Here is a 21,827-nt window from a genome sequence, read left to right as displayed (position 1 = left end):
GACGACGGTTGTTGGTCAGTGAAAATGGAGTTCTTGGAGGCAAATGTGGAGGAGACTGAGGTTCAGGAATCATTAATGCTGATGTGTCTGGACACTGTTGAGACGGGCAGCGTTTCTGTTCTAGAGAGAACCAATATCCTGCTGGTGCGCTTGGGAGCCTGCCCGGAGGAGGCGGGTGAGCGTTGTTTGGAGGCATTGGCGACGCACCCAGAGTTTCGAGCTGCTTGTGTGGACGTGTGTAGCAGCATTGGGCCGATACCGAATTCAAACAAGAGCCAGTGGTGGTACGGCCTGGGGGAAGTATCTGAGGGTGAGACCCTCTTAGTGGACGCTGCGAAATACCACGAGGGAGGGGAGTTGACCGCTGAAGACACCTCGGAGAGAGAGAGGTTGCAGCGACTGGCCCCTGAAGCCATGGAAGACGTAGTGTGTGTGGATTGTATTGCGTTGAAGAGACGCACTGTCAGTGACCAGAATACGTCCCTGAGGGCCAGAGAGGCGATAGCCTGTCTGAGTGGTGCGAAATGGTTTAAGGTGCTGGATCTGGGGAGTGGATGTTGCCAGATCCCGTTGATTGGGGCCGACAAGGAGAAGACGGCCGTTATAAATTCCCTAGGAGTCTTCGGGTCCGAAAAGATGCCACAGGGCATATCTGGAGCCCTTGCAACCTTCCTGCGGGGCAGGTGGAAGACCATAGGGGATGTGGAGGCGTTTGGAGTTTTGGTGTATGTGGATGATCTATTGGTATTTGGATTTGCCTCAGGAGAATATGAAGTGAGGTCGTTGCAGGAGCAGCTGAGAACTACCGAGTTAAAGTGTTTTCGGGACACGTGCCAGGGCTGGCGAAGGTCGCAGCTCGTGAGAGACTGTCTCTACGGAATCAAGTTTGAAATGAAGACGGAGAGACTGGAGAAAGTGATCTGGAACCATTCGGAAGACTTACAAGTTGGAGAGAATGAAGAAAGTTGTCTGACTGAGGGTAATAGCAAACTGAGAACCCGGAGAGGGGAGTTTGCGGAGGTGAAGAAATTACAGACAAATCTCAGAAGAGAGAAGCGGAGGCTTGAAGGGAACCTGAAGGTGACCATCGACAGTTCAAATGAAGTGCAAAACCTGAAAGTTTATCTGGAAGAAGTCATGAGGAAGAAAAAGCTGGAGAGAAGTGCAGTGAATACTGAACAGGAGGCTGAAGAGACTGCAGGAGCAGTGCAGGCCACGTGTTTCGATTTGGAGAAGATCAAACAGCAGCTACCGATCACAGGAATGAGGAAGAATACAGATTCGATGGATGATGTGCTGGATGTGTGGTACATGCTGCCTTTTGCTGACTTTCCCTCGATTGAGGAAGAGACCTTTGGCCCTTCTCCCATTGAGTCAGGTGTAGCGGGAAGGGTTAGCTGTGTGCAGTGTGGGGCATGAGTGAGAGGTTGAGAGAGGAGTTGGTAGTGGGCCCAAGGTATCCCCAGTTGTGTCCAAGCCTGAAGGGTTTAGGTGAGGGGGTACGGAGGTCTCAGAAGGGTTAGGGAACTCCCAGATAGTTGGCCTAAGTAGCGCCTGAAAAACAGGGCGTGAGGGTTACTGTGTGGGGAGGAGATGTCACTGTTTGTGCTTGGGTTACGGTGTGTTGGCAGGAAAGGTGGCGAGTTATTTAGTAGTCATGAGGACATGACTTTTATTTGGTGGAGGGAGAGTGTAAAGAGGGTTTCTTCTTTTTGTTAACTAGCAGGAATGCTAATTTACTGATAACGAGAATGGTATTCCTTGGTAAACCAAATGGGGATTAATGTTCTTTCTTCTGAGTCTGTAAGCTTTTGTTGACGGGCTTTTGGGCAGATCGGCGCGAGGGGGTCGAGAAAGAGGACGCAATGCTCTAAGCTGGGCGAGGATCGGACCCCAAAGGGGGGGTCCGAGGCCGGGAGATTCTCCGAGGAGGGGGGGGGATGAAGCTAGATGTGCTTGGTTGACCACTCGGAGGGTCCTGAGCTGTTTGGAGAGTCGAGGAGTTCGGAGGGTCCTGAGCTGTGAGTCGAGGAGTTCGGAGGGGATCGAATGGTGGCCAGAAGACTTCAGTAATTGAGCTCCAACGGTTGTGCACGAAGTGGTTTGGACTTTGATAAGTTTGGCGCCTTTTCTTTAATTTTCTCTTCATATATACTGTATCGTTATTAATCACTTAGTTATAGTAACCTTTATAAATTGTACTCATTTAATCGCTTATGGTGTACTGTCTGTTTTTGGGCGAGGCGGGGACATCACACAGCATCCACACCAGCTGATTACCCAGTTTGGCGGGGCCGAAGGCTGCTCCCCCTAGACGAGAACGAGCTGAGCGAGCCTGAGGCGACCCAGGGGGTTACAAGTAGAATATAGTTTCAGTCATTCTACAGTAGATTGAGATACATTAAAATTATACAGTATTAATGTAGCAAATAACCTACCTCTTTTTGAGACAAATTAAAGATCCCATCACAATAATTTTCTTTCCTGTAAAGGATTTCTTTGACTTTGCAATCTGCACCTTGGTTATCTTCCTTAATAGCATGACCATTTTGTGGAACATTTATTTTAGTGCTAGGAGACAAATTGTCTTTTGGTTTCTCAAAATTAATGTCATTTGATTGTACCTCCACCACTGGATTAATTTTCATACTATGAGACCAATTTCCAGAAATATTTTCATAATTTTCCCTGTTCAATAGAGGTTTACTGACCTCAACCATTTCAGCATTTGACATGACAGAGAAGGGCTTATTATCTGATGAATATTTTGTTCTGTTTCTTTGTTCTGTAGGATGCAAGGAATTAAGGTAAGGATTTTGAATATCACATTCCAATGATTTGTTATCTTCTGGTGGGTTACTTGTTTGATTAATGGGAACAAAACATGTATCTTGATCCTTAATAACTTTTTTTGTTTCACTCAGATTTCTATCACATGTGCTTTGGTCAAATGGTGCCGCATTAGTAGTGTTTGATGCCACAATGTCTAGTCCACCATTTAACAATGGTAATCCATCCGGAATAGGGTCCTTTTGTAATGCAGAATCAAATAGGCAGGATTTATCGGATTGTTCTTCATGTAGAAAGTTCTCTTCTTCACTATTGTTTTCCAGTCTAGCCTCTTCACTTAAATCTAACAGTAATGGTGTACTGCTTTTCTCATCTATGCAAGTGTTTACTTCACCACAGTCACTGTCGTGTGAAGATATGGACAGATAGGAGTAAAAGTCTCCTTTTCGAAGCTGCAAAGCTCGGTGAGAGTGTTTCAACACTTTTTCCTTGATCTGGGCCACTGATGTTGGACTCACCATTTCAGAGTCCTGCTGAGATATATTCTTCAAGGCAGAAGATGCCATATCAATTATTTCCTTCACAAAATTATGAACCGAACTATCTTCTTCCCCATCACTATGAGGAATATTAGAGTGGCAGGTACAGTTTGAAATATCTTTTGCACAATCAATGTTAACTTCCTCCAACTCTCTGTTTTCTGAAATATGATGAGATGAGGATACAGCTGAATCTTTTCTGGCCGTATCTTCATCACCATGGCAGCTAAACATCAATTCTGCTTGAGAACCTTGATGTTGTTGTTTTCCCTCATATTCACCAATGGCAGATTTATCCCCATCTAATACTTCAACATCAGGAAACGTTTCAAGGCTCTTCATGTAAGTAGGCTCCCCATCAATGTTAAAAGTAGGTGATATTCCATTGTCTTCAAAATATATAAGCTTTTTATCCTTTTCGGGTTGTGTCATGATCTGGGGAACAGAAATCTGTTGTGATACTGTTTTTTGTTCAAATGGTTTATTAAATAATTCAGATTTCAAACATTCTGTTGTATGGGTTTTGCTAGTATTTTTCCTCTTTTCAAAGGAATTATGTTTTTTGCTGTCTAACATTCTACTTAGTTCTTTTTCATCTTTTAATGCAGATTTTTCCACATTGCCATTCTCTACATCATCTTTTAACTGGTGATTACAGTGTCTGCGAGCTTCTGTTTCAATCTGCAGGAAATGTCTTTCTTTTGGATGGAGCAAATTACTTTTACATTCTTTAAACTCGGACTGCTTTGATAATGAACTGTTTAAAAATGGATGAAGTGTGGAAGAATTTTTGAAAGCAGGTAACCTGATACTATTTGGGTCTGCCTTGCAATGATCCTTTACTCCTGTACTCAATTTTGGATTCAGTTTTTTCTTTCCTTTTTGGGGGACAGAAAAAATTGGTTTAATCCAGTGGTGGAATTCATTCTTCATGTAGTCTCTATCTAAAAGGCGATTATTTTCTTCATTAATGTCATCGTCAGTAGCAATACTGGAATCATCATCATCTTTAATGCACAGTTCCTCTTCAGTTAGTGTAAGGGTTGAACTGGAAAGTAAATCACTATCATCTTCTTCATCAGTACAAGCAGAAGTACAAGATACATTTACAATCATGCTTATATTGGTATCAGCTTCATCAGTTACTGAGTGATTAACACGCTTTTTGAATGATACATTGGAATCCAGAATTCTGTTTTTATGCACAATTATGTCCTCTGAGCATAAGGAGAGATCATCGCTGCTGCTTAGCTCTGTGAGAGAAGCAGCAGAATCTTCATTTGCTGATGATGTGGCATCAAATGATTGCTGTCCAATGAATGACATTTTAAGAGAGTTGCTCTGCAGTGTGATATCAGAAACACTACGTTTTAATTTTGGACTAATTGGATTCTGGATGTTTTCTAAACGTTTCAAAAGGTCCAATGTTCTCTTGCTTAACTCCCCCACTGCATCACTACTGATGCTAATATCCCCTGAACCTTGGAGGCTAAATAGCTCCTCTGTGATTTTGCATGGATTACCCCAGCTGTCTAAGGAAGTACTGCGATGGAGATCACCATTTTTGTGATTGTTAGTTCCATGCCTAAATATGTCACCAGCAATTGAAAGTGACTCCACAGATGATCTCTGAGACAAAAATGTGAGATCTGTTTCATTTATATCTGGAGATACTCCATTGTCATCTATTTCACTAGGACCATTTTCAGGGTTAACTGTACTTGATGATGCTGGCAGGCATTTTTCTGACCTAGCCAAGTCTAGTGTGCCATCTGGAGATGAGAGTCCATTTTTATAAATAATTTCAACTGGTTTTGGGCTCACATTCCCATTAGTAGTTTCCTTTCTTTCAGCTGTGTGACTTATGTTTAACTCAAGCTCAGGGCCCTGTAGGTAGGAATAGTCATAAAATGTGAATACATCATATTGCGCCTCCAGATCATTTGAAAAATCCTTTGAACTAATTTTATTCGGATGAAATGGCTGTAGATTGCCCTCATTACTCAGACACTGTGATTGAATTTTTTTTGACAATTCTGTTTCACTTTTTGTTCTTTGTGTTTCTGCTATATTCTTTATTTCCTTCTTTCCAAGCGAATCTTGCCTTTTACAAATGCATGATTGAATCGGACAATCTTTATGTTTCAATTCTATTAGGGGGTGCAGAGGTTTGCTAGCTAGCTTAGTTTGTACTTGATCAACGTGGTTTGACAGAGAAGTTGTTTCTGCATCACCTTCACTAACTATTCCACTCTCACTCTCATGCCTCAGTGCTAATGGGTTGTCCTCTTTTACTGGGATCAAATCACCCAGTAAGTCTGGCAAAGAATCATCAGAGGAGAAAGAAGAATCTTTACTTGCACTCCTTTGTAAATTGGTTAGAAGCTTTGCATTGGAAAAATTTGGTGCATTATTGAAGTATGATGAAAAATCTCTTCCAGGCAGCTGTAGATTATTTAAGCTGTGGTGCTGATGGGAATATGGACAAGAGGAAATAGGTGGTTCACCAGGACTGTATAGTGATTCTCCAGGCCCACTGCTATAATCGTCCAACATAAGTTCTTCAATGAGATTATTCATAGGTCCAGGTGAAAATTTTGATACATCATTCTGCTTGCATGCAAGATCAAGTGTTTCATCTTGGATACCAATCAAATTGTTACTCATGTCTGTTTCATCCCATTCCAGTGAATCTTCACCTGAGATATTTAAGTCCATCAGGCCAGGTTCAATACAGCTTAAGGAGACCTAAAAGATAACAAAAATATTTTTAAGTGTTAGTTTTGTTTTATTGAGCATTGATAAATCAATGAGTAGCACTTTAAACAATATTGAACAAGAGGCTATCTGAACAACACACACAGAATGCTGGAGAAACTCAGCAGACCAGGTAGCATCGAGGAAAAGAGTACACTCAACTTTTCAGGCAGAGACCCTTCAGCAGGACCTATCTGAAGTGGGTTTCTTCAGAGCCTGGTACTGTGTTCCTTGTGTTTTATGACCTATATCAATGATTTAAGGATATGGGGAAAATTCTAGGTGATAAAAAACTTGACTCAAGCATAGACTAAGATTAGGGAAATCAGTTTAGAATTTCCTAACACACTAGTGTACACTGCATACTTTATTACAATGATATGGTAGAAAATTTAGATAAGGTTTATGGGCAAATTTATTTAGTTATGGGAAAGCATCATCTAGTCTGGCATCACTTTCCTCAAATCAGAGGAGACTAAGGAGAAGTTCAATTGACGTCCCAAAAAATATCAGAAGGTACACAGGAAGGGCTTATTCCCTCAGCAGTGAGGTTATTCATGGGGATGAAATATCTGAAACTTACTGTATACATTTGTACAGTAAATGTATAATCCAAGCTGAAATCCTTATCATGTATTTAGAAATATCTGGATGCGCATCCAGATTCCAGACATGAAAGTTAGAGAGTAGAATCAATCTAAATACTGCTTTTGTGGACAGCATGTTACATAGATTTCTGTAAAAGACTAAATAATACAGTTGATTTGCCCATAACTGATGATATCAAGTAATGTGACTTCTCTATTTTTTACATAATTCTTTTTTTTATTAAACTTTTTTTATTGAGTTTTCAAATAATTACAGAAATAAAAGAAAATATATGAAAAAAAATATATATATACCCTAACCCCTCCCCCCTAACATCCCTATATAAAAAAGAAAGAAAGAAAGGAAAAAAAAGAAAGAAAGAAAGAGTGCCTGGATATCGGAAGATCCCCACATGCTCCATGGAGTTCATAATAACTTTAGTATATATATTTATTTCTTTCCCCAAATAACCAATTATTTCATCTTCGGAGCACCTATATATTTAATCCTGTCTTTTGTAAATAAGGGCGCCAAATTTTCAAAAATGTTTCATATTTATCTCTTAAATTGTAAGTAATTTTTTCAAGAGGAATACAGCCATAAATTTCCTTCTTCCAATGATCTATACTTAAGTATGAATCCGATTTCCAAGTAACTGCAATAGCCTTTTTGGCTACTGCCAATGCAATTTTTATAAATTCTTTCTGATATTTATTCAATTTGGGTTTCGGTTTTATCCCTTCAATATCACCTAGTAAAAATAATATTGGATTATGTGGAAGTTGTGTTCCAATAATTTGTTCCAATAAAACTCTTAAATTTGTCCAAAAAGGTTGAATTTTAGAACAAGACCAAGTGGAATGTAAAAAGTTTGTTTACATCGGAAACACTGATCGGATAAATTTGGGTTTAATTAATTTATTTTTTGTGGTGTAATATATAATTGATGTAAAAAATTATATTGCACTAATCTTAACCGGACTTTTATTGTATTTGTCATACTATCAAGACATAGTCTTGACCAAATTATTTCTTCAATTTTAATATTCCCATTTTTGTCTTGACTTATGGACTCCTTGTTTAATTGCCTGTTTTTGAATCAAGTTATACATACAAGAGATAAATTTTTTAATCTTTCCTTTTTGAATTAAAGTTTCTATTTCATTAGATTTCAGCAATAACATTGTTTGACCTAATTTTTCTCTTAAATAAGCCCTTAGTTGAAAGTAACAAAAAAGAGTATTGTTTGATACTTTATATTTATTGTTTAATTGATCAAATGACATTAATATACCTCCTTCAAAACAATCTCCTATATATCTAATCCCTTTTTGAAACCAATTATATAAAAGTTGATTATCCATGGTAAAAGGAATAAGTCTATTTTGAATTAAAGGTCTCTTTGCTAATAAAGATTTCTTTGTCTCATTATCAATATTTATCTTATTCCATAAGTCAATCAAATGTTTTAATATAGGAGATTCTTTCTTTTCCCATATCCATTTAGATTCCCATTTATATACAAAATCTTCTGGTGTATTTTCTCCTATTTTATCTAGTTCTATTCTAATCCATGCCGGTTTATCTTTCTCAAAAAAAGATGCAATAAATCTAAGTTGGTTTGCTTTATAATAATTCTTAAAATTTGGAAATTGTAACCCTCCTAGATCAAATTTCCATGTCAATTTTTCCAGTGATATTCTTGACATCTTACCTTTCCAAAGAAACTTCCTCACATATTTGTTTAACTCTTGAAAAAACTTCTGAGGTAGTTGTATTGGTAGTGATTGAAATAAGTATTGTAGTCTAGGGAATATATTCATTTTTATGGTATTTATGTAGCGGTGTGCTACATGCAGCACTAAAATTACGACACAGTCGGTAACTGCGGTCGAAGGAAAAACTTTATTGGAAATCCTCAGCCTCACTTTTAAGCCTCCCTCAACCTGCCCCCCGTGGCGCAGAGGCTCCAAAGCTCTGTGCTCGCAAACCCCCATAGGCTATCTAATTGTGAGTCGGTTCGGATACGCCAGGAAATGGGTCGCCACATAACCCCTCCCCAGAACCGGCGATACACCCTCCCAATGTCCACAGTCTGGGCCGGAACCTGCTTGGGAGGTCGGCCTCTGCGCCGAGGTGCCGGAAACTCGGCCGGTTGCGCCAGGTTCACATGGGCCGGTTTGAGGCGGTCCACCATGAAAACCTCCTCTTTCCCCCCAACGTCCAGCATGAACGTGGACCCGTCGTTCCGGAGCACCATAAGCGGCCCCTCGTATGGCCGCTGCAGCGGTGGCCGATGCCCGCCCCTTCGTACAAACACAAACTTATAGTTCTGCAGGTCTTTGGGTACACAGGCCGGGTTCCGCCCGTGCTGTGAAGTGGGTATGGGGGCCAGGTTACCGAGCTTCTCGCGTAGTCTGCCCAGGACTGCTGCTGGATCTTCCTCTTGCACCCGTGGGGCTGGTAGGAACTCCCCGGGGATGACCAGGGGCGCGCCGTATACCAACTCGGCTGACGAGGCGTGCAGGTCGTCCTTGGGCGCTGTGCGGATGCCGAGTAGGACCCATTGAAGCTCGTCCGCCCAGTTGGCTCCTCGCAGGCGGGCCATGAGGGCCGACTTCAGGTGACGGTGGAAACGCTCCACTAGCCCGTTCGACTGTGGGTGGTAGGCAGTTGTGTGGTGCAGCTGAGTCCCCAGAAGGCTGGCCATAGCTGACCACAGGCTGGAGGTGAACTGGGCACCTCTGTCGGAGGTAATGTGGGCCGGTACACCAAAGCGAGATATCCAGGTGGTGATCAGGGCTCGGGCGCAAGATTTGGAGGTGGTGTCGGTGAGCGGGACCGCTTCTGGCCATCTTGTGAACCGGTCCACGATAGTCAGGAGGTGCCGCGCTCCGCGCGACACTGGCAGGGGGCCCACGATATCCACGTGAATGTGGTCGAAACGCCGGTGGGCGGGATGGAATTGCGGTGGGGCTTTGGTGTGCCGCTGCACCTTGGCCGTCTGGCAGTGCGTGCACATTTTAGCCCATTCACTGACCTGTTTGCGGAGTCTGTGCCAAACGAACCTGCTGGAAACCATCCGGACAGTTGTCCGGATGGAGGGATGCGCCAAGTTATGAATGGAGTCGAAAACACGGCGCCGCCAGGCAGTTGGGACGACGGGACGGGGCTGGCCGGTGGCGACGTCACAGAGTAGGGTCCTCTCACCCGGGCCTACAGGGAGGTCCTGGAGCTGCAAACCGGAGACTGCGGTTCTGTAACTCGGAATCTTCTCATCTGCCTGCTGTGCCTCTGCCAGTGCCTCAAAGTCTACCCCTTGGGAAAGGGCATGAATGGTAGGGCGAGAGAGCGCATCCGCCACGACATTGTCCTTACCCGAGATGTGCCGGACATCCGTCGTGTATTCAGAGATGTAGGACGACCAGGGGTCAGATACTTTCGTAAACGCAAAGGTAAGCGGTTTGTGGTCTGTGAACGCGGTGAAGGGCCGACCTTCTAGGAAGTACCTGAAATGCCGGATTGCCAGGTAGAGCGCCAACAGTTCCCGGTCGAAAGCACTGTGCTTGAGCTCGGGTGGCCGCAGGTGTTTGCTGAAAAACGCCAGGGGTTGCCAGCGACCCGTGATGAGTTGCTCCAGCACCCCACCGACTGCCGTGTTAGATGCGTCCACTGTGAGGGCGGTAGGGGCGTCCATTCTGGGATATACTAGCATTGCGGCGTTCGCCAAAGCTTCCTTCATTTGAACGAAAGCGGCGGCGGACTCCTCGTCCCAGGTAATGTCCTTGCTCGGACCTGACATCAGGGCGAACAGGGGGCGCATGATCCGGGCAGCTGAAGGGAGGAAGCGGTGGTAGAAATTGACCATACCTCCGAATTCCTGAAGGCCTTTGATCGTGGTGGGTTGGGGGAAGTAGCGGACCGCATCTACCTTAGCGGGCAGAGGGGTTGCCCCGTCTTTAGTAATCCTGTGGCCCAGGAAGTCAATGGTATCGAGTCCGAACTGGCATTTGGCGAGGTTGATTGTAAGACCGTACTCACTCAATCAGGCGCAGAGTTGACAGAGGTGGGACAGATGCTCCTGATGACTGCTGCTGGTTATGAGGATGTCGTCCAAATAGATGAATGCGAAGTCCAGGTCCCGTCCCACCGCGTCCATTAACCGCTGGAACGTTTGTGTGGCATTCTTCAGGCCGAACGGCATGCGGAGGAACTCGAAAAGGCCAAACGGGGTGATGAGAGCCGTTTTGGGGACGTCGTCAGGATGCATCGGGATTTGATGGTACCCTCGGACGAGGTCTACCTTGGAGAAGATTTGTGCACCGTGCAGGTTTGCTGCAAAGTCCTGAATGTGCGGCACAGGGTAGTGGTCCGGTGTGGTAGCCTCGTTCAGCCTGTGGTAGTCACCGCATGGTCTCCAACCTCCCGTCGCTTTGGGCACCATGTGCAGGGGGGAGGCCCATGGGCTGTCGGACCGCCGGATGATCCCCAATTCCTCCATCCTCTGGAACTCCTCCTTCGCCAGTCGGAGCTTGTCCGAGGGAAGCCACCGAGCGCGGGCGTGGAGGGGCGGTCCCTGGGTCGGGATGTGGTGCTGTATGCCGTGTCAGGGCATGGCCGCTGTGAACTGCGGTGCCAGAACCGATGGGAAATCCACCAAGACCCTGGTGAAGTCGTTGTCGGACAGCGTGATGGAGCCGAGGTGAGGGGCTGGCAACTGGGCTGCACCCAGGGAGAACGTCTGAAAGGTCTCAGCGTGTACCAGTCTCTTCCTGGGCAGGTCGACCAGTAGGCTGTGAGCCCGCAAAAAATCCGCACCCAGAAGCGGTTGGGCTACGGCGGCCAGTGTAAAGTCCTACGTGAACTGGCTGGAGCTGAACTGTAGCTGCACCTGACGGGTGCCATAGGTCCTTACAGTGCTGCCGTTCACGGCCCTCAGGGGGGGCCCTGGTGCCCTGCTGCGGGTGTCGTAACTTGTCGGAGGTAAAACGCTGATCTCGGCACCAGTGTCGATCAAAAACCGGCGTCCCGACCTTCTGTCCCACACATACAGGAGGCTATCCCGATGGCCAGCTGCCGTAGCCATCAGTGGCGGCTGGCCCTGGCGTTTCCCAGGAACTTGCAGGGCGGGCGACAACGGCGGGCTTCTGCGCCCCACCACTGGTGGTAGAAGCACCAGTGTTCATTGGGCCGGGGGTTGGCGGGCTCTGCGGCCGGGCCTGGACTGGTTTGCTGCTGGGAATGTGGCTGGGTAATCTGTGCGATGGACGCCCCGCTCACCTTTTTGGCGTTCCACAGCAAGTCCGCCCGGGCTGCCACCTTCCGGGGGTCACTGAAATCCACGTCGGACAGCAGCAGGCGTATGTGCTCGGGCAGCTGCTCCAGGAATGCCTGCTCAAACACGAGGCAGGGTGTGTGTCCGTCGGCCAGAGACAACATCTCATTCATTAAAGATGAAGGAGGTCTGTCGCCCAAGCCGTCCAGGTGCAGTAAACGGGCAGCCCGCTCGCACCGTGAGAGTCTGAAAGTCCTGAGGAGCAGGGCTTTGAATTCCGTGTACTTGCCGTCTGCCGGGGGCGACTGTACGAACTCCGCGACCTGGGCCGCTGTGTCCTGGTCGAGGGAGCTCACCACGTAGTAGTAGCGGGTCTCTTCTGAGGTGATCTGGTGAACGTGGAATTGGGCTTCGGCTTGCTGGAACCATAGGTTCGGTCGCTGTGTCCAGAAACCTGACAGTTTCAACGAAACTGCATGAACAGAGGCGGCGTTGGTCATTTCTGGTCCAAAAATCGTTTGGACCGTCGGGGTCACCAATTGTAGCGGTGTGCTACATGCAGCACTAAAATTATGACACGGAGTCGGTAACTGCGGTCGAAGGAAAAACTTTATTCGAAATCCTCAGCCTCACTTTTAAGCCTCCCTCAACCTGCCCTCCGTGGCGCAGAGGCTCCAAAGCTCTGTGCTCGCAAACCCCCGTAGGCTATCTAATTGTGAGCCGGTTCAGATGTGCCAGGAAATGGGTCGCCACATTTACTCTTTTTACATAATTCTTGATGGACATAATTTCATCAATATATAAGGGTATTGCAAATTCACTGTTACAATTGGGCAAGTTGTGATTCGTGTGGATGCTGTAATTATTCAATATCATCAAAATTTAGAATATTTTTACTTTGGGGCCTCAGTAAAGCTATCTGTTTATTTTGGTGTTTGGCAACCTGCCCATTTGAAGGGGAGGAATGTCACACCCATCGATTTTACTGAAAGAAATAAAATACCCAAGTCAGAAGCTAACCAAGAAGTTTTAAGCACTTCCATGATTTCTTATTGAAGTTACCACAAGAAGGGATGTTAGCCTAGAAATGAGGTTGGATGGGGCTATTCAAATAAAAATGTACACATCATGAAATGAAATACAATTTCTTGGTTTTAATGCATCTCTTTGGAAATTCAATTTGACATTTTCTATCATGAGTCATGTTTGCATGTCTGATGTGCATCGATTGTTGTTCTTTTGTTGTTGGTGAAATCAATACATATTGTCCTAGCAGCTACCCTTGTTTGATGCTGTCTGGTCAACCAAGGCTTTGCTCCAATATAAGCAAGTCCGACCCCATTGAGTTCCCACTCAGTCAATCCAGCAATTGACTCCCTGATCCCTGAGGTTCCAGTGGTAGCCCATATCCAACATGGTCCCAGACTCTTACTTCATTTTTGATTTTCCCTCTACCCTGTAAGTCCCTGATGTTGGCTGCCTACTCAATGCTTTACCTGTTCATCGATTTTACTATATCCCATCCTATCTACCCTAATTTTGAAAGCCATCCTTCTCTGCAAGCGCCAACACTGATCATTGATTGAAAACCACCATACCTGTGGCTCCATTATTGATTGCTCAGTAGATCAAAAGACAAACCATTTGCAGCACTGTGACTCCCAATGTCCTGGAGATATCTCTGTCCAGGTTGTCCCTCAAAGTAGAACAATCCATAAGCAACAAGTAAACTTAAAGTCATGGATCTTGATGGTGCATCCCCAAGCTGCCTTGGCGCTGCATCCAGCAGCACATCAGAAGTGCTACCACTTGAGCTTCAGCTCAACAGGGTGGAGGTTCTAACAGTCCTGCCCATTATTACCATTTCACTGCATCCCATTTAATAATAACTACTTCTCTATTTCTAGCTCTCAAAACACTTTTATCCCCTGCACACATCCATCTTATTCTGATCGTGCACTCCCGCACTTCTGCAATAGCCACGGGTAATTTTCAGTTCTTATCTGATTGCAAGATAGCAATAGGAATAAGCTATTTATATTCTCTAATCTAGTCCACAAGTTAAAGTACAAAATTGGCAAAAGACTAATTTAAATAACATTAGACAGTAACCTGTAAAGATTGATTGGGAGACTCTGTTAGCAGGTTAAAGGATGTTTGACAAATGGCAGGCTTTGAAAAGAGGCATAACAAGAACTCAGTGCCAAAAGGATCCTGTTAGTGTAGAAGGCAAGGCTGGCAGGATTAGGAAACCCTGGTTTTTGAGGGCTTTGGAGGCTTTAGTCAGGAAAAAAAAAGAGGCATATGTCAGGAGGCATAGACAGCTGGGATTGAGAAATTATCTGAGGAGAATAAAGGATGTACCAGTGCACTGAAGATGGAAATAAGCAAACCAAAACGGTGACATGAGATATGCCTGATAGAGAGGGGAATGGAGAATCTTAAGACATTCTACAAGCATATATTAAGAGCAAAAGGGTATTGGGGGAGAGATTAAGTCTCATTAAGGATGTGTGGTTATCTATGCATGAAGCCACAGGAAATGAGTGGAGTCTTGATTGAATATTTTCACCTTTAGTTCTCATGAGGAGGGTCATGGAAGTGAGGGCAATCAGGGAAAAGAACAATGATGTTCTGAAACATATCAATATTGCGTAAGAGAAGGTGTTGGTGGCCATGATGCAGATAAAAGTGGATAAATCTCAAGAACCTGACCAAGTATATTATAGAGCATTGTGTGAAACAAGGGAAAAAACAGCCATGGAAGAAGTACTAGAAGACTGAGGGTGGCTGCTTTAGAAGAGCTGCAAAGACAAGTCAAGGGACTACAAGCCAGTGAACTTAACTTAAATTGTGGAAAAGTTACTGGAAATTACTCTGAGAGACATAGTCTTACTGTACTTGTAAAGTTAAACATTGATTAGGGATAGTGAGCAAGGCTTTGAGGATGGGGATCATTTTTCACAAATTTCATTGAGTTTCTTGAAGAGGTGACCAAAGGTTTGATGAGGGAGGGCTATAGATATGAGCTATAGACATTGTCTGTAGATTTTAGCAAGATTTTTGACAAGGTCCTGTATGATAAACTGATCCAGAAAGTGAAATTCTATTGGACCTAAGGTGAGCTAGCTAAATGGATATAAAATTGATAGAGCAGGTCAGAGAATGATAGTGGAGTACTATTTTCTTTCTGTGTGGAGACCACTGACCTGTAGTGTGCCACAGGTATCAGTGTTAACTCCTGTTGTCTGTCATATATATTAATGATTTGGATGAGAATCTAGGTGAGGTGGTATGTTTTGGTAAGTTTACAGATGACACCAAAACTGACAGTGTAATGGGCAGTGAAAAGGTTTGTGTAAGGTTATAAAAGGACCAAGATCAATGGGGAAATGAGCAAAGGAATGGCTGATGCTGTTTATTTATTTAGAGATACAGTGTGGAACAAGCTTTTCCAGCCCACTGAGCTACGCTGCACAGTAACCCACCAATTTAACTCTAGCTTAATCACAGGAACAATTTACAATGACTAATTAACATACTAACTGGTATGTCTTTGGACAGTGGGAGGAAATTGGAGCACCCAGAGAAAACCCCTTGTGCACATGGAAAGGAATGTACAAACTTGCTTACAGAGGATGCCGGAATTGAGCTCCAAACTCCAGTGCCCTGAATTGCAATAACGTTGTGCTAACCACTACACTACTGTGCTCTAACTCCGATAAGTATGGTGACGTATTTTTAGAAATTAAACCAGAGTGGAACACACCCATGGAATGACAAGGTCCTGTGGAGTGTTGTAGAATAGAGAGACTTTGGGGTACCTTTACATAGTTTCCTGCAAGTGGTAGCAATGGGTAGATAAGATGGTGAAGAAGGCATAAGGCACACTTCCATTTTCTGGCCAGAAAAATGTGTGCAAGCATTGGGATATCATGCTGTGCACTGGGATATAAATGCACTATGCATTGATAAGACTGCACCCAGAATACTGCATGGAGTTCTGATCACCTGTACTATAGAAAGAAATTGATGAGAAAGGAGGCTAAGAGTTGATCTGATGAGGATCAGTAAAGTCATGAGGGACATAGATAAGGTGGATGCTCATTGTCTTTTATCTAAGGGTGGAGGAGTCAACAATTAGAGGGCGTAGTTTAAATGCATGTGAGGGGGTGGCATATTTCAGTGTCAGGGCCTACGCAGTATAGTATTTGAAGCCCAGTTCTCATCTAGGTCAGGTCACTGGACTGCAGGAAGCAAATGGTTGTCATGGACCCTGCAAATCCTGGACAGCTAAGTGTGGTTGTGCAGGGACTGTGGGTAGCAGTTCCTATCAATAGTTCCTGTCCACCACAATCCTGTCCCTTAGTGTGTAGACTTATTACAAAAATATTAATTCAAACAAAAACAATAAGTTTACAATCCAAATAGGTCCATTATTTTCATAGCTTTTTGTTACAGATTCTTAAAATAACATTTTCTTCATGTGATAGTCATTTTTCAGAGTCCTAGAGGCCAATTTCTATCCACATCTTTCTATCAGAGCAGCATGATCTTTCCAAAGTGTTAGAGTTGCTTTTGACAAAGTTAAACTTTTAACCAATATTCTTTTCACACCTTCTTGTTGTAAATAAGAAAAACAGTGAGATCTTGTAGGCCCATGTTTAATCAAAAGGGTTATGTTAATTGTTCTGCATCAAACCAGACAACACTGGCAAAGTTACTTGTACCAAGGAAACTGGTAGACCAGACTATTTTGTCAAATAGTATATCAAGCATAGTCACAAGTATCATTGATCAATCAATAGTTAGGATATTTGTGTACTCCAAGAGTCAGCCCTCACAGCATTAATTTTGGGTGTCTGGGAACTCCGTCCCCAGAAGCTTTTAGACTATCTTTGTGAATTACTTTGTCCCAGCAAAGGTAGTTGAAAAACATCAGATGCAGATAATGTCAAACTCTAGTAGCAAAACAGTATCAATGTGAAGAAGTGTGTGAGATTGCTAATAATGCCAAAGGGAATAACAGAAAGACAGGGTGAAAGAAAGAACTAGAATTAATTCCTCAATCTTCAGTTTCTACAATGGAAGACTTGCTCATCTGCAACTCAATGGTATGTCCTTTTAGTTCATAAGAGCTGTACCTGTGTTTGGAAATCCTTTGGAAAAATCTTTTGGAATTTAGAAATCTTTTATAAATCAGAAATCCATCATGAGTTTTAAATGTGCATTAAAAACTACATAATTATGTACTATATTCTGTTGTGGGCCAAATCAAAGGACGGGATGAATCAGCACTTAGAAGGGAGATTGAAAATTTGGCTAAGTGGTGTCATAATAACAATCTCTCACTCAATGTCAACAAGACCAAGGAATTGATTATAAACTTCATAGACTATATACATGGGCTGTTTTACAGGTTGGTATGGAAACACCAATGCACTTGAATGGAAAATCCTATAAAAAATAGTGGATTTGGCCCTGACCATCTTGAGTAAAGTTTGTGCAGTAACTTAACCAATATTTTTCCATAGCCTATTTCAATTAAATCACTGATTAATTTTTGACCTCTTGAGAATGTTGAGCACACCTATGTGAAATGCTGCCATGGAAAATCAACGTCTGTCATCAGGGATTCCTACCAACCAGGTCATGTTCTCTTCTCACTACTGCCATCAGGAAGAAGGTACAGGAGTCTGTAACCAGCTCCTTGGTGTTGCTGACATTGAGTGAGAGAAAGTACACCACCAGGTTCAAAAACAGTTCCTAATCCTCAACCTTCATTCAGGCTCTTAAACAAAAGGGGATAACTTCACTCGCCCCATCATTGAAATACTCCCACAACTAATGAACTCACTTTCAAGGACTCTTCATCTCACATTCTCATTATTTATCACTATTTATTCATATTTGCATTTGCACAGTTTGTTGTCTTTTGCCCTCTGGGTGAACATCCTAGTTGGGTGGTCTTCCATTGATTATTGTTATAGTTATTCTATAGATTTGTTGAGCATGCCCACAAGAAAATGAATCTCAGGATTGTATATGCTGACGTATATGTACTTTGTTAGCAAAAATTTTGTTTGAACTTTGAACTTGACTAAATTTAAATGTATATCATTAAAAATAAAATAAACCATTTAAACTACTTTGTTAGCCGGAAGTATCTCCTCCTGGGTAGAAAGTGGTACCCACCACTCAGTAGTGGGTATTGGCCATTAGACCTCACCACAGAGATTAATCAGGGAAGTAAGCTTGTCTTTGAAGAGTCAATTGAGACAGTATAACTTCCCTATAGTGAAGGTACCTACAAATGCCGATATCAGATAGGGCTTTAAACCTCCTTTTGAGTTTAGGGCTTTGCAGACAGCAAACCCAACACTATCACACTCAAGAGAAATGCACCTTTTGGAGCTGAAACAATTGACAAGCATATAACAGAGTATATTAAAAGAAAATGTTGAATAAAATCACTATATCTTCTGTAATGAAGTTCAGAGTCACTTTGAAGAAAGCATTGCCTATCAATATTTATTCTACTTTGTATCAAGGCAAATTGGTATTTTGCCCTATGACAATAATATAACTCATAAACTACATTTATAATGGATTAATTTGCTGAGTAAGTTCAAAAATAAGTGGCCATATGCTTCCAGCAGTAAATTTACAGATGCTGCAGTATTTTCAATTATCAATACATAATCTGAAAAGAAACATAATTTGTCATAAATTAAAAATAACAAATCCTTTAGACTATTATTCAAATTTAAAAGTTCCTGATTTCATAACATCTAGGAAATTGCACTATGAACTTATGTTTTCATGAGGCCACAAACAACACCAATTTTAAATTGATTTCTTTCTTGAATGCCTTTGTTATGTTATTATTGTAATATGTACTCTCTACATATAACTTTTACTCTTGACATTAAAGAAACACAATGCTACAGGCCTCAATAAATCTACACTGTCTTTTTCGATGTTCATAGCTCAAATTTCCTTTATACTAACATACCCAATACCATATCTCTTAATTGTGGTGCTTAAAAATGATTAACATTTATCCCTCATCACTCGAATTAGAGAGTGCCAGAGATTCATGTGCATTTCATGGAAGCACCTTTTCCTCATTTCAGTCTTAAATAGCTGATCCCTTCCCCTAAGACAATGATCTCCAGTTACAGACACATTGTCTAAACTGAAGGAATATGCTTTTGGTTTTAGTCCTTCACAGACTGTTGCCAGTATTGCCAAATGTGAAGGCTCTATCTCATATGCACAATGAACTCCAATTACTGTGTGTGAGAAACTGCACCTCAGAGCAGAGTCCCTTCCTCTAAACTGCCACTGACAAAAGCAAGCTGAGCCAGAGCTTTATCATTAGTGAAATCTGAGAGCAATTTTAATAATCTTCAAATATTTCTAACATTCAATGACCTTTAAAGACTGTAGGTTGCACCTGGTAGAGGTAGCTGAATTCTTTCCACAAGGAGAACTTGTGAACCAGATGAGTTATTACAAAAATCTGGAAGTTTCATTGACATCATTGATGAGAGTTCTGTTTCTAAAATTCAACTTAATTACCTGAATTTAAATTTGATAGCACTAATAAAGGCTGGGACTTGTATATTGAGAGGGTTGAACTGTATTGTAGCACAAACAATGTGGAGGAGAAAAAGAAGTATCACACTTCTTAGCTTCAGTCTCTTTTGCAATCTAGTAGCCCCTGAAAAGCTAGCAAGCAAGACATTCAATGAAATCGTTACAATTTTATAAAAGCACTTGAGCCCTAAACTGCTGGCAATAGCTGGGAGATTTAGATTTTACAGAAGGAACCAGTCAAAAAATGAAAGCATTTCTGAATACATTGCAGAACTGTGCAAATGTTCCCAGTTCTGTGACTTTAGAGATGGACTTTCTGATGCATTAAGGGACAGGCTTGTATGTGGCATGTATACTCAAAGCACTCAAAGGCTATTATCTGAAAGAGATCTAACCTTAGAATGGACACTGACCATTGTAATATCATTAGAGACAGCAGCAAAGGATGCAGCAGAACTACAGAAAAGGAGGTTAGAATGCGAAATGCACAAAGTGTCCTGAATGATGCCAAAAACCAAAGATGTTATTGATGTGGCAAATCCTCCCATGATGCAAATGACTGTTGGTTGAAAGAAAAAGTCTGCAGAAAGTGCTGACAGGGTTACATGGAGAGAATGTACAAGGCAGAGAAAAACCACAACCAAGTGAAAAATCTCAAACACAAAACTAAGCAAATGCACAAAGTTACAGAATGTAAAACAGAGTCAAACAACAGTCTGGCAAAGGTGAGCTGCCATGCCTAGAACTGAATCAGGTCACAAAATCATTGTGATCACAATAGATGTGTCCGATGTAAAACTGAAAATGGAAATGGATACAGGGTCAGCTTTGTCCATAATTCCAGAGGATGACAGCAGTCTGTTTTCTAAGATACCATTAGAGAAGACCTCAGTGATGCTAAAGACTTAAAGTGTCTCCCAAAGGCAAACTAAAACTAAATGTGACATATGGAGGCCAAACACAATGATTAGAGTTCTATGTATTGAAAAGTGGAGGGCCAGCACTTTTGGGACATGAATGGCTAAGAAAAATCCAACTAGACTGGCACTCTATCAAAGTTCTCAGTGTGATATCTACAGGCAACAGCAGCCCAAATGGTAGCACTAGCTAGAGACTGGTACAGCTGCTTAATGTTAATGAGAAGGTGCTTGGGAGGGGGTTGGTAAACTCAAAGGCGTGAAGGTCAGAATTGAACTGAATGGAACAGCAACACCAAGATTCCATAAAGGATGTCCAGTGTCATACACACTATGTCCTAAAGGGGATGCTGAACTGCAGAGCTTGGAAGTGTCTGGAATTTTCTCCAAGGCTGAGTGGAGTGAATGGGGCATGCCATTGCCCTGCTTGATCAAGAAAGGGAAGGCTGAAGCTGTTTGCATATGTGGGGATTTCAAGGTGAGCATCAACCTGGTGCTGCGTTCTGTGCAGCAGCCCCCGCCACTAATAGAATAATTTTTTGCATCTTTGGCAGGGGTGAGAGGTTTTCACAGATTGGCTTATCAGAAGCCTATCTGCAAATGGAGATTGAAGAGTCAAGCAGGAAGTTCCTCACAATCAACATTCACAAGGGACTGTTCCAAGATAATCAATTCGTATTTGGCACTGTGTCAGCTTCTGCAATTTGGCAAAGAGCAATGGACCAAGTGTTCCAAGTTATCCCAGGAACCCGATGTTACCTTGATGACATTATAATGACTGGAAAAAATGATGAAGAGCACCTTCAGAACTTTTGTAAAGTGCTTACCAGGCTGATTAGTATGGTCTGTGTGCAAAGAGAGAAAATGTGAGTTTTTCATGAATGAAATCTCATATTGTGGACATGTCATTGACAAACATGGCTATATAAGTCACAGGAGAAGACTGAAGTAATGCTGCAGTCATCCAAACCAGAAAATCTTACCCCTTGTAAACTATTACTACCAGTTTCTCCCAAATATTGCTACAGTGCTGCATCCTTTGAATGCACTGTTGCAAACAGGAGCAAAGTGGGAATGGTTGGAAAGAGGTGAAAGAGCATTCGAGGAAACAAAGAGACTGATAACATCAGATGAACTCACCCATTATGACCCATCCCTGCCCATCAGACTGCCGTGTGATGTATCTCCTTATGTCATTGGTACTGTTTTGTTAGTCATTATGAAAAATGGATCCGAATGCCCAGTTGTGTTTGCTTCAAGATCACTGATGAGCGCAGAACGCAACTACACACAGATTGACCGAGACCCTTAGTCTAGTATGGGGAATAAAGAGGTTCCACCATGACTTCTATGAACAAA

The 21,827-nt window shown here is 42.8% G+C and overlaps 1 protein-coding gene across 1 annotated transcript in view; it reads right to left on the bottom strand.

Moving 5' to 3' along the window:
* The window catches only part of akap6 (A kinase (PRKA) anchor protein 6), a 341,777-nt gene that overhangs the window by 8,506 nt on the left and 311,444 nt on the right, over positions 1-21,827 (bottom strand). The window contains exon 12 of the mRNA XM_059987823.1: positions 2,439-6,077. Coding sequence (XP_059843806.1) covers positions 2,439-6,077 — 3,639 coding nt within the window. The remainder of the gene's footprint in view (positions 1-2,438; positions 6,078-21,827) is intronic.

Source organism: Hypanus sabinus, chromosome 2 (assembly GCF_030144855.1).
Source record: "Hypanus sabinus isolate sHypSab1 chromosome 2, sHypSab1.hap1, whole genome shotgun sequence".
In the NCBI taxonomy this organism is placed as follows: Eukaryota; Metazoa; Chordata; class Chondrichthyes; order Myliobatiformes; family Dasyatidae; genus Hypanus; species Hypanus sabinus.
This window is presented reverse-complemented; position numbering and strand designations above follow the sequence as displayed.